At 38.6% G+C, this 16,460-nt stretch overlaps 1 protein-coding gene across 3 annotated transcripts in view; it reads right to left on the bottom strand.

Annotated features, from left to right (window-relative positions):
• Positions 1-481: 481 nt before the first annotated feature.
• The window catches only part of LOC124149648 (serine/threonine-protein phosphatase 6 regulatory ankyrin repeat subunit B-like), a 75,927-nt gene continuing 59,948 nt past the window's right edge, over positions 482-16,460 (bottom strand). For 2 of the 3 annotated variants that reach the window (XM_048388266.1, XM_046521375.2), the window contains exon 4: positions 482-5,339. In XM_048388266.1, the coding sequence (XP_048244223.1) occupies positions 541-5,339 (4,799 nt within the window). In that variant the 3' untranslated portion in view covers positions 482-540. The remainder of the gene's footprint in view (positions 5,340-16,460) is intronic. The other variant, XM_048388265.1, reaches the window with a different exon arrangement.

Genomic DNA, 16,460 nt, shown 5'->3' with positions numbered 1-16,460 from the left:
AAATAATAATGACCCTAAGCGAAGCAGCTGATCGCTATTCCCGGGTATTATTTTTTACATGGAACCAGTCTGACCAGTCACCGTCAAGGCTCACGCGCACGTGATCGCGAGATCGCGATAATTACATGTTGACATAGAATTGTCAAACAAAAACAAATATGACTTTTAATGAGCCAAAGTGTGGAATTTATGATATATGTATCCATTCTCTGTCAATTAAAGTTCGTTCTGACCGTGGTTGCTGTTAATAACGGTGAGTTGTGAGATCTTCCGATCGCTTCACACACGATTTCGCCAAAATTAATAAAAACAATATTAAAAGGAATTTTGAATAAAATTAATTAAATATGTTACAAACATAAGTCCAGATATACAAAGAACACTTTTTATAGCCAGACAGTGTAATTACATGATTAATTTGCGTACTTCAGTGTGGATTTGTTGACATGGTATTTCCGGCGTTTCGTGCTCACGGTAATGTCTTTCCATGGGGGAAAAAAACATCCAAACTCATAATTCGAGTATAATGCACACCCACTTCTACACAGCTGTGTTTTCTGGGAAAAAAGTGCGCACTATACTCAAGAAAATACGGTATGGGACCTCCTGCACATGCCAACATAAACAGTCTGTGTTGTCTGCATCAGTAAGGGTCAGATTTGCACCCTCAGATACAAGGAGATGATAAACATCATAGTGTCCTCCTTCTAATGCCATCATAATTGGTGTTTGTTTCAACCTTCCTCCCCGCCTGTTGATGTTACATGTTTTCATGGACAGGACATGTTTCACAATAGATATGTTTCCTCCCTCACATGCCAACATTAGACAGTCTCTGTTCTCGTCATCAGTAAGGGTCAGATCTGCACCCTCAGATACAAGGAGATGATAAACATCATAGTGTCCTCCTTCTAATGCCATCATAATTGGTGTTTGTTTCAACCTTCCTCCCCGCCTCTTGATGTTACATGTTTTCATTGACAAGACATGTTTCACAATAGATATGTTTCCTCCCTCACATGCCAACATTAGACAGTCTCTGTTTTCGTCATCAGTAAGGGTCAGATCTGCACCCTCAGATACAAGGAGATGATAAACATCATAGTGTCCTCCTTCTAATGCCATCATAATTGGTGTTTGTTTCAACCTTCCTCCCCGCCAGTTGATGTTACATGTTTTCATTGACAGGACATGTTTCACTATAGATATGTTTCCTCCCTCACATGCCAACATCAGACAGTCTCTGTTGTATTTATCGGTAAGGGTCAGATCTGCACCCTCAGATTCAAGGAGATGAAAAAGACCACAGTGTCCTTCTTCCAATGCCATCATAATTGGTGTTTGTTTGAAATATCCTCCCCGCCTGTTGATGTCACATGTTTTCATTGACAGGACATGTTTCACTATATTTATGTTTCCTCCCTTACATGCCAACATCAGACAGTCTCTGTTGTATTTATCGGTAAGGGTCAGGTCTGCACCCTCAGATACAAGGAGATGAAAAACATCATAGTGTCCTCCTTCTAATGCCATCATAATTGGTGTTTGTTTGAAACATCCTCCCCGCCTGTTCATGTCACATGTTTTTTTTGACAAGACATGTTTCACTACATTTATGTTTCCTCCCTCACATGCCAACATCAGACAGTCTCTGTTGTTGTCGTCATCAGTAAGGGTCAGATCTGCACCCGCAGATACAAGGAATTGATAAACATCATAGTGTCCTCCTTCACATGCCATCATAATTGGTGTTTGTTTAAACACTCCTCCCCGCCTGTTGATGTCCCATGTTTTCTTTGACAAGACATATTTCACTATATTTATGTTTCCTCCCTTACATGCCAACATCAGACAGTCTCTGTTGGCTGCATCAGTAACTGTCAGATATGCACCCTCAGATACAAGGAGATGATAAACATCATAGTGTCTTTCTTCCAATGCCATCATAATTGGTGTTCGTTTCAACTCTCCTCCCCGCCTGTTGATGATACATGTTTTCATTGACAGGACATGTTTCACTGTAGAAATGTTACCTCCCTCACATGCTAACATCAGACAGTCTGTGTTGAATTCATCAGTAAGGGTCAGATCTGCACCCTCAGATACAAGGAGATGATAAACATCATAGTGTCTTTCTTCCAATGCCATCATAATTGGTGTTCGTTTCAACTCTCCTCCCCGCCTGTTGATGTCACATGTTTTCTTTGACAAGACATGTTTCACTATATTTATGTTTCCTCCCTCACATGCCAACATCAGACAGTCTCTGTTGTATGCATCAGTAAGGGTCAGATCTACACCCTCAGATACAAGGAGATGATAAACATCATAGTGTCCTCCTTTCAATGCCATCATAGTTGGTGTTTGTTTGAAATATCCTCCCCGCCTGTTGATGTCACATGTTTTCATAGACAAGACATGTTTCACTGTAGAAATGTTACCTCCCTCACATGCCAACATCAGACAGTCTCTGTTGTCGTCATCAGTAAGGGTGAGATCTGCATCCTCAGAAACAAGGAGATGATAAACATCATAGTGTCCTCCTTTCAATGCCATCATAATTGGTGTTTGTTTCAACCTTCCTCCCCGCCTGTTGATGTTACATGTTTTCATTGACAGGACATGTTTCACTATAGATATGTTTCCTCCCTCACATGCCAACATTAGACAGTCTCTGTTATCGTCGTCAGTAAGGGTCAGATCTGCACCCTCAGATACAAGGAGATGATAAACATCATAGTGTCCTCCTTTCAATGCCATCATAATTGGTGTTTGTTGAAACATTCCTCCCCGCCTGTTGATGTCCCATATTTTCATTGACAAGACATATTTCACTATATTTATGTTTCCTCCCTCACATGCCAACATCAGACAGTCTCTGTTGTTGTCGTCATCAGTAAGGGTCAGATCTGCACCCTCAGATACAAGGAGATGATAAACATCATAGTGTCCTCCTTCACATGCCATCATAATTGGTGTTTGTTTCAACCTTCCTCCCCGCCTGTTGATGTCCCATGTTTTCATTGACAAGACATGTTTCACTATAGATATGTTTCCTCCCTCACATGCCAACATTAGACAGTCTCTGTTGTAGTCATCAGTAAGGGTCAGATCTGCACCCTCAGCTACAAGGAGATGATAAACATCATAGTGTCCTCTTTCTAATGCAATCATAATTGGTGTTTGTTTGAAATATCCTCCCCGCCTGTTGATGTCACATGTTTTTTTTGACAAGACATGTTTCACTATATTTATGTTTCCTCCCTCACATGCCAACATCAGACAGTCTCTGTTGTCTGCATCAGTGAGGGTCAGATCTGCACCCTCAGATACAAGGAGATGATAAACATCAAAGTGTCCTCCTTCCAGTGCCATCATAGCTGGTGTTTGCATCTGTATTGTTTCCTTCTTGTTCATATCAAATATTTTCAGTGAATTACAAAAGCTCACAGTTGACAGATTGCCATTTTCACTCGCCAAATGCAAACAATTTGTCAAGTAACGGTTGGTAAGAGTTAAATTGGCTCCTTTTTTTTGGAGGAACTTAAGGATATCAAGGCAACCTTCTTTTGCACAAAACATTGCAGGTGTTAATCCGTTATAATTCATAGAATTGATTGAAACAGGACAAGTTTCAACCACCTTTGTGGTCAATGCCATACTTCCTGATTCACAGGCATAATGTAAACATGTGTTTCCTGTCCAGTCCGTTACTGAAATATCAGCACCCTTCTGGATGAGAAAGTTGAACACCTCTGACTGTCCTGACTTGGCAGCCATGATCAGAAGGGTTTTCCCGTCTATGGAAAATTCAACATCGAATCCTCCATGTAGACTCATGACTGTAACGAGGTGTTCCAGGTGTTTCAGTTTCCCATGAGTAACACAGGCTATCACAAAACCATATATATCAGGCGCAGAGTCACCAAGTCTTCCAACTACTTCTAATGTCTTGGAGAATAGAAAGTAACTCTCAGATATGGAAGCCAAATACCAAAAACATTCACCAGAGTCACTATCCTTTTGTTGGACAATCTCAACAATGTTATCATTAATCTCTGTCCATAGTAGGGAGGCAAGCCTCTCATCATGGAGAACTGGATGTTTCACTGTCGAAATGAAACATCCTTGTCGAATACCTTCCACCAATCTGTCCACTACTGTTTGGTGTAGTTGGGGGGTGATGTAGATCATGTTTGTGACATCTCCAGTGTCTGATGACTGTATACCTTTACCCAGCCTCACTCTTTCATACAGGAATTTCAGGGAGCAGTGTTCCAGCAGCAACACAATATTGAAATGTCCTACAGCACAGGCTGCAGCATCGTATATGGAGGGGTGAGAGAAGGATGCGATGTGATCCTCGACTGTACAGTAAACCCCAGTAAAGTTGTTGATCTCCTTGGCAATCCCGGTGCTTGTACAAGAAGGAACTACTTCCTTCACAGCATCAAACATGACATGTCCAGCTTTCCGTGACTGCAAAGAAACAAGGTTCAGGTTTCCATCGCACAGGATGAGGAGGATGATGGCTGCCGATCTATTACTTTCTTCCCGGACAATGGCGTCAAGGTCACCTCTCAGGTAGGTCAGAGGATTATTGAAGAATTTTACGTTGTGCATCTGGAAGACTGCATGAGTGAAAAAGAGTCTGCTGATAAGAGGGAATCCAAATATGTTGTGTTTTGAATCTGTGATGCTACAAATATCCTTTTCAAAGATATCACATTCAGGATGTTTGCTCTTGTAGGAACGTAACATACATTTCTTTTCTTCAACCGTGAGATGGTCTTTAGTCATATCAAGCACAGCTTCTGTTTTAAGTAAATCCACTTTGTACTGATGTAGTCTTGAACACCCCTCCTTCCAGTTGAATGTCCTAGAGGTGAAAACAAGCTTCAGTCTGTAGATAGGGGTTTCTTCATTGGATTTGTCCTTATAATTTGATTGTTTATCTTTCTTCTTTTTGGAATCCCTCTCTGAATCAGCGGCAGTTTTAGCAAGATCATCAACCAATGCACTGAACAATTTATGTAGTTTTTCCAAATTTGAAAAGAATGTAACAGTGCCAAATATATCATCAAAAACAACCAGCATGTGTGATTGTCGTTTAGAAATTGTATCAACATCAAAATGTTCAATATTTTCCACAAACACTGTTTCATATCTCTTTTGTTGATATGCCTCACAGATCTTCAGAGCAATGCTGGTCTTCCCATCTCCAGGAGCTCCACAGATGCTGACATGGCCATGCTTCTCAAGGAGCTGTAGGGCCGTGTGGAGGGCATGGATGTCCACAAAATACTCCTTTAGCAGTTCCACCTTTTGGCAGTAACGTTCTGTGGGAAAAGGGGAAACATTGATTGTGTGAATGTTTAGTTGGTCTGTAAGTATATAAATCTGGACCTGGGGTAGACCTTTATTGTTCTTACATGTACATATATATGCTCTCTAGCTCATATCATTAATTCACCAGATGAAGGAGTAAGCATATACTCCGAAACGTAACAAACATAACAAAGAAATTGACATCCATAAATTCTCTTCCTTCTTCAATCAACTGACCAAAACTTTTGACATATTTAGATGAAAAAGGCATTATTGCTCACCACGTACATTCAAAGTAAACTATGGCAAAATAATGTTAAAAGATGGCACTTGTACCTTGCATGGCATTTAGCATTAAGGGGATAAAACAAGGACTGGTCAGCTCAGAGTTAGAATACTGTGTGGGGTATACATGTTACACTGCGGCATGGTATCTCAGTTGTATAGGACTATAAAAACCAGGTTAAAGTCCAGCCTAGCACAAGCAGCCATACAGACATGGGCATGCACATTGCATATAATATAAATGCAGTAATCTTGACCGCGACGTTAAACCCAATTTCACCTTTAACTAACTCTGATATTCTGAGACACTGTTGCTGACCAGGTACAATCAAGGTGAGCGGTATGTTCTAATTGTAATGTGGTCTGTTTGATGTTAGAGGACAGTATATCGATAACGAGTCTAATGCTAACAGACATTCATGTAAAGTATCTTAACAGTAGGTTAACTTTCAGAGATGTGAGAGATTGAATTTTGTAAAATCGTCCACAATGGCCAAAGTTGTAAAGCACATAATAGGTCCAAAAAGAAACCAATATTCATTACTTTTCCCACCTAGTTTCAGCTTTTGAACTGTTCAGCCGAATATATTTTATGTTCATTCTAAACATGAAACATTATCTTAATCTAATTGCCAATGTTTAAATGTGCACCCCATTTCAAGTGGCATATATCCTAACAAAATATCAGCTCTCTGGGCCTTTTGTGTTCTGAGATGATAAAACTTAAACATTAATATTAAATTTACAAAATTCACAAACACACTACGGTCCTATACATCATCAAAATATGTATGTGCCCTTGTCCCTCTGGCATCTGAGAAGAAAACTTTAAACCCTTTTTAACCAATAACAAAGAACCATAGAAACATAAGCTCACCTTTATTCAGGTGCCAAACTTCTAATTTTGTACCAAAAGACATAACACTCAATAAGTGGTTACGTTTTTAAAAAAAAATATTTGAAGTTCTAAAAACATTTACTGCTATGTTTTTTAATGACCTCTTATTCTGTTTTACATGATGACAACAGAATAATGACTACCAAGTCCTATTTCCTTGTAAGTGGCATGGTGTGGCCTGGCCTGGCCTGGCGTGCGTGCGTGGCGTGCGTGCGTGCCACTCAGACACAGTATTATCATGGAAAACATTTATACTAAGTTATCCTATAATAATTAGATCCACATAAAGTGCTTTTATGAGTTATAATGGTGTAATATTTATACATCATTTCATATAATTATAATTTAGCAAGTAATACTTATCATCAGGTAAAATGCATATTTAAAATATCAGTAGTTTCAGTTATAGCTTTTTAGATAGATGCTAGCCTAAGGTAATGGGAGCGCATCTCCTAGACATACTATTCAATCCGACAAGAGTTATGTCTACATAGTTTAATAGACTTTAAGATAAATACAAGCCTAAGGTATCAAGATCCCATCTCCAAGCCTAAGGTATCAAGATCCCATCTCCCAGACAAAAGATATGTCTACATAGTCTTATAGATTACCTTGAACATTTTTATTTAAGTAAATCTGTCATCACCTATATTAGAATAGCATTCAGCAATTACTTCAATTTAGACTCATTAAGGATTAGCCCCCATACAAGCTCGTCTATAGTGCATCAAGGATTAGCCCCAATACAAGCTTGTCTATAGTGACACAATAATCTCTTTCAAAAGAACCCAGTAAATATGTCAACAAGATTAGTGCCAGTCCAACAGGATTAACAGGATTAAGTATTCCCCTCTGTCTAGCCATTCATTTAGCATAGGGCACAACCAATCGTGTATCAACCAATCATATTCCTTTTTATTGTTCAATTTTTTGTTAAATACATACTGTATGAAAATGTTAGGCAAGAAGGGTTTGTCGCTCTAACCAAGCAAATCTCGCTCCCGCAGCCCAGAGGGTTGTACCGACTCTCTGTGGCACCCCCAGCTATATTCTAATATAAAAGTTTGTTTCTCGTGTTCATGCAATCTATTTTTCCATCGACAACGCGCACATTCTTGTCAATAGATATAATTGTTTCTTTCACATTTCCTCTCAATTCAAGTAACTCAGTCTCTTTCTGTTCGAGTTGATTACGTAATTGAATTAAGTCCGTCTTCATTGACTGTTCATTTGAACGAAGTGTCTGAATCACAACCGTACACCTTTTCACTTCATCGCTCTTTTCATCATATGCACTGATTAACTGTAACATATCTCTGTCATATTTGTCTTGAAATTGATCCAGTTGTCTGCCCACACTGTCAAACTTCTTGTTCACATCTTCATGCAAGAACATTAGTTTCGCCAGTACACTTGACAATATGTCCTTGTCCTTTTCCATAGCTACATCAGTGGTAGGCTTCATACAGGCTTGCTTTGGTCTACTTAAAACATCAGTCTGAATCACATGAGCTGGAATAGCACCTTTAACAAACTTATAGAGCAGATACACATCAGGTGCATATTTTTCTGCTACGCTTTTAGTTTGACCACTTCTATTGACTCTCTTAATCAAAATGCCCTCTGGAAAGTCTCCACACTCTGCTTTAGCTACAACATAGACAGATTCTCTGATATGATTGAGCCCTGTATCATCATTATCATAGGCGTCAACCAATTTCTGCTCACAAGTCTTTCTATCATTTTCGCCAATTATCTCTTCAAGCTGCTTCAGCATATTGTAGTCCAGTTCATCTGGCAGTTGTGTTGAGTACGCTTGAACACTTTGACTCATTGTCAATATAAAGGTATAAAGATCATATTCCTTTTTATTGTTCAAATTTTTGTTAAATACATACTGTCCGAAAATGTTAGGCAAGAAGGGGTTTGTCACTCTAACCAAGCGAATCTCTCTCCCGCAGCCCAGAGGGTTGTACCAACTCTCTGTGGCACCCCCAGCTATATTCTAAGATATTGTAAATTACTCATTATTAATTGTTCTTGTAAATAAAATTATGATTAGTCTCCTGTGACTCTGGCTCTTTGCTGACTAATTCCCCCAAGAAAACCAGCACGCCATTTGGAAGGTTTTGTTCAACCGAACAGTCCATAATAATTTGGTGGAGAATCATCGTTTTCAGAACCACAGAGCCCAGGAACTAACTACGACCAGCTACAAAAACCCATTGGAGGACATGTCCAACCGTTTTCATCTGATGGAAAAACAAGCAAGCTGCATCCACCTCTGACCTCAACACTGGATTAAAGACAACCAACTCCTCCAAAGACACCAACAAAGGAAGAAAACGTCTTCAAATATTGTAAGTACAGCATTACATTGTTGATTACTTGTCTTTCTTTAATTTAGTACGGTACATACTAAAAGGTGTCATGGCAAATATGGAGTCTGGAATGGAGGTAACTTTGAAAGTGAAATTCCAACAGTGTCTTTAGTTACGCCCCTTGCCAAAAGTGTAATTCAGGCAAAATTTGGCACAAAAACAACAAATTGTTTAGTAGATACAGGGGCATCCATTTGTTGTATTTCGTCTGCTCTTCTTAGCACAGCTTTTGAAAACCTTACTCTTGGAAACTCACCCTTTCCACAGGTTAAAGGTGTTGGCGGCAAATTGCATAAAGATAGATAGATAGATCATCTTTATTTCCTCCAGTTGATGAAGATACATTGATATGAGATATACGTGTACATATATATAACAGCTAATATATTGTATGTACAGACAGTTTCACATCGTTATCAAATAATGTTTCTTAGTAGGTTTTTCCACATTTTAACAGTTTTACATACACGAAGCATTATATTTGCCCATAGATTGTATTCAATTGCCATAGTACTTTCTGTTGGCAAACCGCCAAGTAAAAAGGACAAAAAGGTTTCGTCATCATCGTTCCAGATACTAGAAAAAGTTGTCACATCTAGTAAATCAATAATAGACTCAACAAGAATATTTCTTTGTTGTTGAGTCTTTTTACAATACATAAACACATGTTTGATAATATCAAAAGCAAATGTGCCGCATAAACATTCATCAGATTGTATACTGTAGGTGCTAAGGCATAATAAATATGCTAAATCATAGAAGTGTTCCGGCCTTTCAATTGTTAGTAACCAAAGTCTGTGAACCTTAGGTGATCGTATAAGAGAGTATCGTTTTAGGTTTTCTCTTGAATGAATCTCTGCATGAATTATGTTATGGTCACATACGCTTTTTTGTTCTTTAACTCGACTCGCCCATGCATGTTTTGAGGGGAAATGAGAATAAATGGTATATGTGTTTATGTCATTATTGAGTTCATACTTGTTTACAAGTGAAAGCATGTGGTATACGGGTGACATTTTACATTTATCGTCTTTTTCTTTAATTGTATCGAGTTCATACTGAACAAGTCTGTGCTGAAATAGTCTTTTAAATGCAAAGTTAATGTCACTATTACATAGTCTTCCCAGAAATAAAAGAGCTCGTTGATCAATGTACGCCTGAAGAGAAATTAAACCCAGACAATCTCTGGTGACGACGGAAGGAGTGCGTCTAGATAGTCCTTGAATCTTTTTACAAAAATAACGTTGAATAATTTCAAGCATTTCGTATTCCTTCGGTGACAGTTTACCCCATACACTACAAGCAAATAGTCCACATGGTAAAATTACCCTTTCCCATATACCAACAGCTGGGATAGTCTTTAAGCCACCAAAGTATAGTCCATGATTATAATTTATATTGACTAACATTCTGAGTTTTTCACATATTAGATGGGTACGTTCTAAGGTTTTCTTTGATGTACTTAGAAGCAATCCAGCATAAGTTATATTTTCCTTTTTAGGAAGTACTTGTGAACCAATGTAGACACATTGACAGACAGATTTGCGAATATTCCCAAACAGTAGAAATGCACTTTTACTGGCATTATATTTCAAATGCCATCTATTAGCATAGGTGTATATATCATTCAGTAGACATTGCAGTCCGTCAGGAGAGCTGCTCAACAGCGTAGTATCGTCTGCTAATAGGATGCCGGGTGTATTACCCCATGGAAGCCACAAGCCACGCCCTAAATCATCAAGTGAATACAACAAGTCGGTAATATATAGAGTGAAAAACCATGCCGATAAAACGCGACCTTGACCAACACCTTGCTTAACATGAAACACATTTGAGGTAAAACCTCCAATGCTTACAAATTACTGCATTGAGGTATATATTGTGCGTAAAAGTCGCCATAATTTTCCATTAATACCAAAGTTATCCAGTTTGAAGAACAGACCATTAAGCCAGACTCTGTCAAAAGCTTTCTCGTTGTCGACAAAAGCGCAGTAAACTGGAGACTGTCTTTTGTTATAATAAGCTATGCTTTCAATTAATGTAAACAGGGCAGTTTCTGCCCCAGCCCCTCTCCTAAATCCAAATTGAAAGGGATGGGGGAAGCCTTTAGATTTGTTTGCCCACTCTTCAATTCTATTCAGCAGAAGTCTTTCGAACAGTTTACTTAATACTGGAGTGAGGGTAATACCTCTGTAGTTAGTGGGGTCGTCTTTACGTTTACCATGGCCTTTATGGATAGGTAAAATCTTTCCAACGTTAAACATTTTAGGTACATATTCATGAGAAACAATTTTATTATAGAATATAACAAGGTGATGGATAATAGATCTACCAGAGTATTTGATATGTTCATTAACTATGCCATCGGGACCAGGCGATTTTCCACTTTTTAGACGTTTTATAGTTGCCAATAACTCATCAGATGTGAAAGGACAAATCAACGTGGAACTAACGTCACTGTTCCCTTGGTCATTATACGAGTCATTTTCAATCTGTTCCATGCGAATATTCACATAATCAGTAAAATCTTAGTCAAAATTGATATCATGATTTGGCATTGATATATCCTTGAAATATTTGGAAAACAGATTACAAATTCCTTCCTGTGTATTACAGGACTCTTTATTATACACAAGCGTCTGGGTTTGTTCCTTCTTTCTTTTATATTTCTTGGTTACTCTAAAGTACTCTGTTATATCAACCTCAGCTGCTTCATATATTTCCTGAAACTTTTCGTCTTTCAGTTTTTGTTTGGAACGGCGATGCTGCCTCCTAAAGATACGTTTTGCTCTTTTATACTCAATGTAATTTGCATCCTCTTGATCATGAGATTTACCATTATAGATCCATTCACTACGGCGTTGTCACATTGTACGATGCAAAGTATTTAAATTACCTTTTTCAGTATGGTTTTAAATGAGATTGGAATTTTGAAGATGGTATACTTAGTTTAGCTGCAGCATGTAATGCTTGTAGGATATAGTCGTGATAACTTTCAATGTATTCATGAGGAGATGCGTACTGAGTTTCGTCAAACTGAGCACATCTAAAATAGTTTTCAGTTTCATATCGGTACAACATAAAGTCTACGTCATTAGCTTTACACCAGTTAAGATGTTCACCGCCATAGGGGCGTGACTGGGAATCAGTACTCAGACATAGGAATATCGGACAATGGTCTGATACTGAGTATTGAACACCAGTATCTAAAGTATAACCAACAACGTTACTAACATGTTGGATATTAATGAACACATAATCTATCATACTTCTTATAGTTTTACATTTACTTGTGAAGGTAAAAAGGGCTTTATCGTCAAGGGGTACGACAGAGATTAGATTCCGTTCAGTGAGCACTCTTTGCAGATATTTTGCTCTGTGTTTCAATATAATTCCATGCCGCAGGTCTGCATTAAAATCACCCAGAAGAATTGTCTCCTCTTGATGAGAACATCTATCATAAATCTCCAGTACATTATTGAGTTCTTCTATGTATACACTATCTAATACGTTAGATGAGGGAAGGCGAGCACCAATTATATACATAGGGGATTTATTAATGAAGAGTTTAGCCCCAATGATATGCTCGCTTGAAGGTATACTAATTACTGACGACCTCCGACATGTACTTTTACGAATAAATATGGCTATGCCCCCTGCGCCTCTTTGAGATAAGTGGTCATGCTGACATTTAACATAGACGTTAAAGTCATCATCCAAGTCATAGAGTAGATATTCACGTGTGTCATCCAGCCAGTGTTCGGTAATAACCAAAATGTCACAGCTCATTAGTTTTGAGCGAATTTCATCTAAGCAATTCAATGCCCCACGCACATTCCACGTAATCATGCGAAGGATTGCCATTAGAACAAGTATATATGTCGCAAGTCTAAAATTGTTCATCAACATTATTAATGTTCAGCCTTATCGTCATTGTACCACACATTATTCGGTAGCCACTCACGACAGTAAACGTTTTCGGGCCAGAAGCAGTCATCATCCAGGATGATATCTGCACATTGCTGTGGGACAGTTATTCGAATGGTGAAGGTAGGATTGCGTCGCCCTTCCCAGTGTTTCATGTGTCTCACATTTGTGATAGTTACATCACGATTCTTAGCATAGTCACATATAGCGTCTTTAACAACGTCAAATGGTTCGTCAGCTCTGACATAGCTTAGGACCAGTCTTTTGTTTCTATTTCTATAGACACCGGCAAAAGACTTTTCCCACTGATTGTTGAATGTAACATTTCTTGACTCCTTTACATTGTTTACAGGTTTAGTTTGCTTTTGTCTGTCGACGCCATCATGCTTGACAATGAGCGGCTCGGGGGAAGTGTCTTCAGAGCTTGGGTCTTTCCTGCCTGCATTGTCATGAGTCTGAGGTCTGAATGGGAGGCTTGGGAATTGACGAGAGTCTATACTTGTGTAATCGGTCCTTTGAATAGGTGGGGAAATAGGTCTGTTGGAATTTGGGCTTCCCTTCGTAACAGTCTCCGAATATAAAAGTTTGTTTCTCGTGTTCATGCAATCTATTTTTCCATCGACAACGCGCACATTCTTGTCAATAGATATAATTGTTTCTTTCACATTTCCTCTCAATTCAAGTAACTCAGTCTCTTTCTGTTTGAGTTGATTACGTAATTGAAGTCCGTCTTCATTGACTGTTCATTTGAACGAAGTGTCTGAATCACAACCGTACACCTTTTCACTTCATCGCTCTTTTCATCATATGCACTGATTAACTGTAACATATCTCTGTCATATTTGTCTTGAAATTGATCCAGTTGTCTGCGCACACTGTCAAACTTCTTGTTCACATCTTCATGCAAGAACATTAGTTTCGCCAGTACACTTGACAATATGTCCTTGTCCTTTTCCATAGCTACATCAGTAGTAGGCTTCATACAGGCTTGCTTTGGTCTACTTAAAACATCAGTCTGAATCACATGAGCTGGAATAGCACCTTTAACAAACTTATAGAGCAGATACACATCAGGTGCATATTTTTCTGCTATGCTTTTAGTTTGACCACTTCTATTGACTCTCTTAATCAAAATGCCCTCTGGAAAGTCTCCACACTCTGGCTTAGCTACATCATAGACAGATTCTCTGATATGATTGAGCCCTGTATCATCATTATCATAGGCATCAACCAATTTCTGCTCACAAGTCTTTCTATCATTTTCGCCAATTATCTCTTCAAGCTGCTTCAGTATATTGTAGTCCAGTTCATCTGGCAGTTGTGTTGAGTACGCTTGAACACTTTGACTCATTGTCAATATAAAGGTATAAAGATCATATTCCTTTTTATTGTTCAAATCTTTTTTAAATACATACTGTACGAAAATGTTAGGCAAGAAGGGGTTTGTCGCTCTAACCAAGCAAATCTCTCTCCCGCAGCCCAGAGGGTTGTACCAACTCTCTGTGGCACCCCCCGCTATATTCTAAGATATTGTAAATTGCTCATTATTAATTGTTCTTGTAAATAAAATTATGATTAGTCTCCTGTGACTCTGGCTCTTTGCTGACTAATTCCCCCAAGAAAACCAGCACGCCATTTGGAAGGTTTTGTTCAACCGAACAGTCCATAATAATTTGGTGGAGAATCATCGTTTTCAGAACCACAGAGCCCAGGAACTAACTACGACCAGCTACAAAAACCCATTGGAGGACATGTCCAACCGTGATCATCTGATGGAAAAACAAGCAAGCTGCATCCACCTCTGACCTCAACACTGGATTAAAGACAACCAACTCCTCCAAAGACACCAACAAAGGAAGAAAACGTCTTCAAATATTGTAAGTACAGCATTACATTGTTGATTACTTGTCTTTCTTTAATTTAGTACGGTACATACTAAAAGGTGTCATGGCAAATATGGAGTCTGGAATGGAAAGTAACTTTGAAAGTGAAATTCCAACAGTGTCTTTAGTTACGCCCCTTGCCAAAAGTGTAATTCAGGCAAAATTTGGCACAAAAACAACAAATTGTTTAGTAGATACAGGGGCATCCATTTGTTGTATTTCGTCTGCTCTTCTTAGCACAGCTTTTGAAAACCTTACTCTTGGAAACTCACCCTTTCCACAGGTTAAAGGTGTTGGCGGCAAATTGCATAAAGTGTTAGGTTCAGTTGTGTTAGATTTTGTCATTGAGGATCAGGAATTTTCTCAAAGATTCCATGTTCTGCCTACACTACCAGAGGCAGTAATACTAGGTGAGAACTTCCTTGATCATGCAGTCTTAGATTATAGCTGTCATTCCTTGATACTTAACAACAGCACCTCAGATAGGCAATATATCAATTTCGTAGCCAATTCAGTGCAAGAGATTTGTGGATTAGCAAAAACAATAGATAAGATTTACATCCCCCCTCAGAGTGAAATTCATTTCAAGGTTAGACTATCAGAGGCCAAAGAGGATTCCTTCATCCTCATTGAACCCATTGCTTCCCTCACTGCTCATTCAGAAGTAGCAGGTGGTAGAACTCTTTCCAAAGTGAAAGGCAAAACTGCTACATTTAGGCTTATGAATCCCTCCCAAAAAGAAAAGGTTTTGACAAGTGTACAGTTGTGGGCAAATTTATGTACATTGACAAAGACTCTGTTTTTGAAATCGACTGTTACCAACCATCAATAAATACCATTAACACTGACAATAAGAAGAGAGACAATAACACCAGGGACTACGTTAAAATTGCACAAGCATTAGGATTTGATTTGACAAATACACAACTGACTCCAGACCAACGACACAGACTACTTAGATTTTTGGGACAAAATAGAGACATGTTTTCAACGATTCTTGCAGATTTAGGAAAGACCGACATGCACCAACATATCATTGACACTGGCAACAACCCACCCGTTAAGTGTAGACCATATCGTCAATCTCCTCATTTCCAAAAAGTCACTGAAGAACTTATAGATGGTTTTCTGAAGTATGATTTGATCGAGGAGTCTACTTCTATGTATTCAGCTCCCATTATCCTAGTCAAGAAACGTGATGGCTCATATAGATTTGTTTGTGACTACAGAAAGTTGAATTCTGTCACTTTACAATGGCCTCTTTCTGTTTTTGATGATGTTGTTGATCACATCGCCAATGCACAAGCTAAGATCTTCTCAACTTTAGACCTTGCTAATGGCTTCTTCCAAGTGCCATTACATGAAGATTCAAAGCATAAAACTGCTTTCGTCACCCATCAAGGCCTTTATCAATTCAATTCACTTTGTTTTCAACAGCTCATGAGCAAAGTGCTAAGAAAATTGCTTTTTAAGGTTGTGCTGATTTACATTGATGATTCGATCATTTACAGCAAAAACTTTGAAGAGCATCTCCATCATTTGGAGCAAGTATTTCACTATCTGAAACAGGCAAAATTAACACTAAAGCCATCCAAATTCAATTTTGCAACAGACAAAATTTCTTTTCTGGGTCATGTTTTATCATGTAGAGGTGTTCAAGTTTATGACAAAAAGATTGAAGCAATTAGAACTTTCCAGTGCCCAAATCACACAAGCAGATTCGCTCCTTCTTAGGCCTCACAAGCTTCTACGGGAAGT

Source organism: Haliotis rufescens, unplaced genomic scaffold, assembly GCF_023055435.1.
Source record: "Haliotis rufescens isolate VD_foot unplaced genomic scaffold, xgHalRufe1.0.p SCAF_7, whole genome shotgun sequence".
In the NCBI taxonomy this organism is placed as follows: domain Eukaryota; kingdom Metazoa; phylum Mollusca; class Gastropoda; order Lepetellida; family Haliotidae; genus Haliotis; species Haliotis rufescens.
This window is presented reverse-complemented; position numbering and strand designations above follow the sequence as displayed.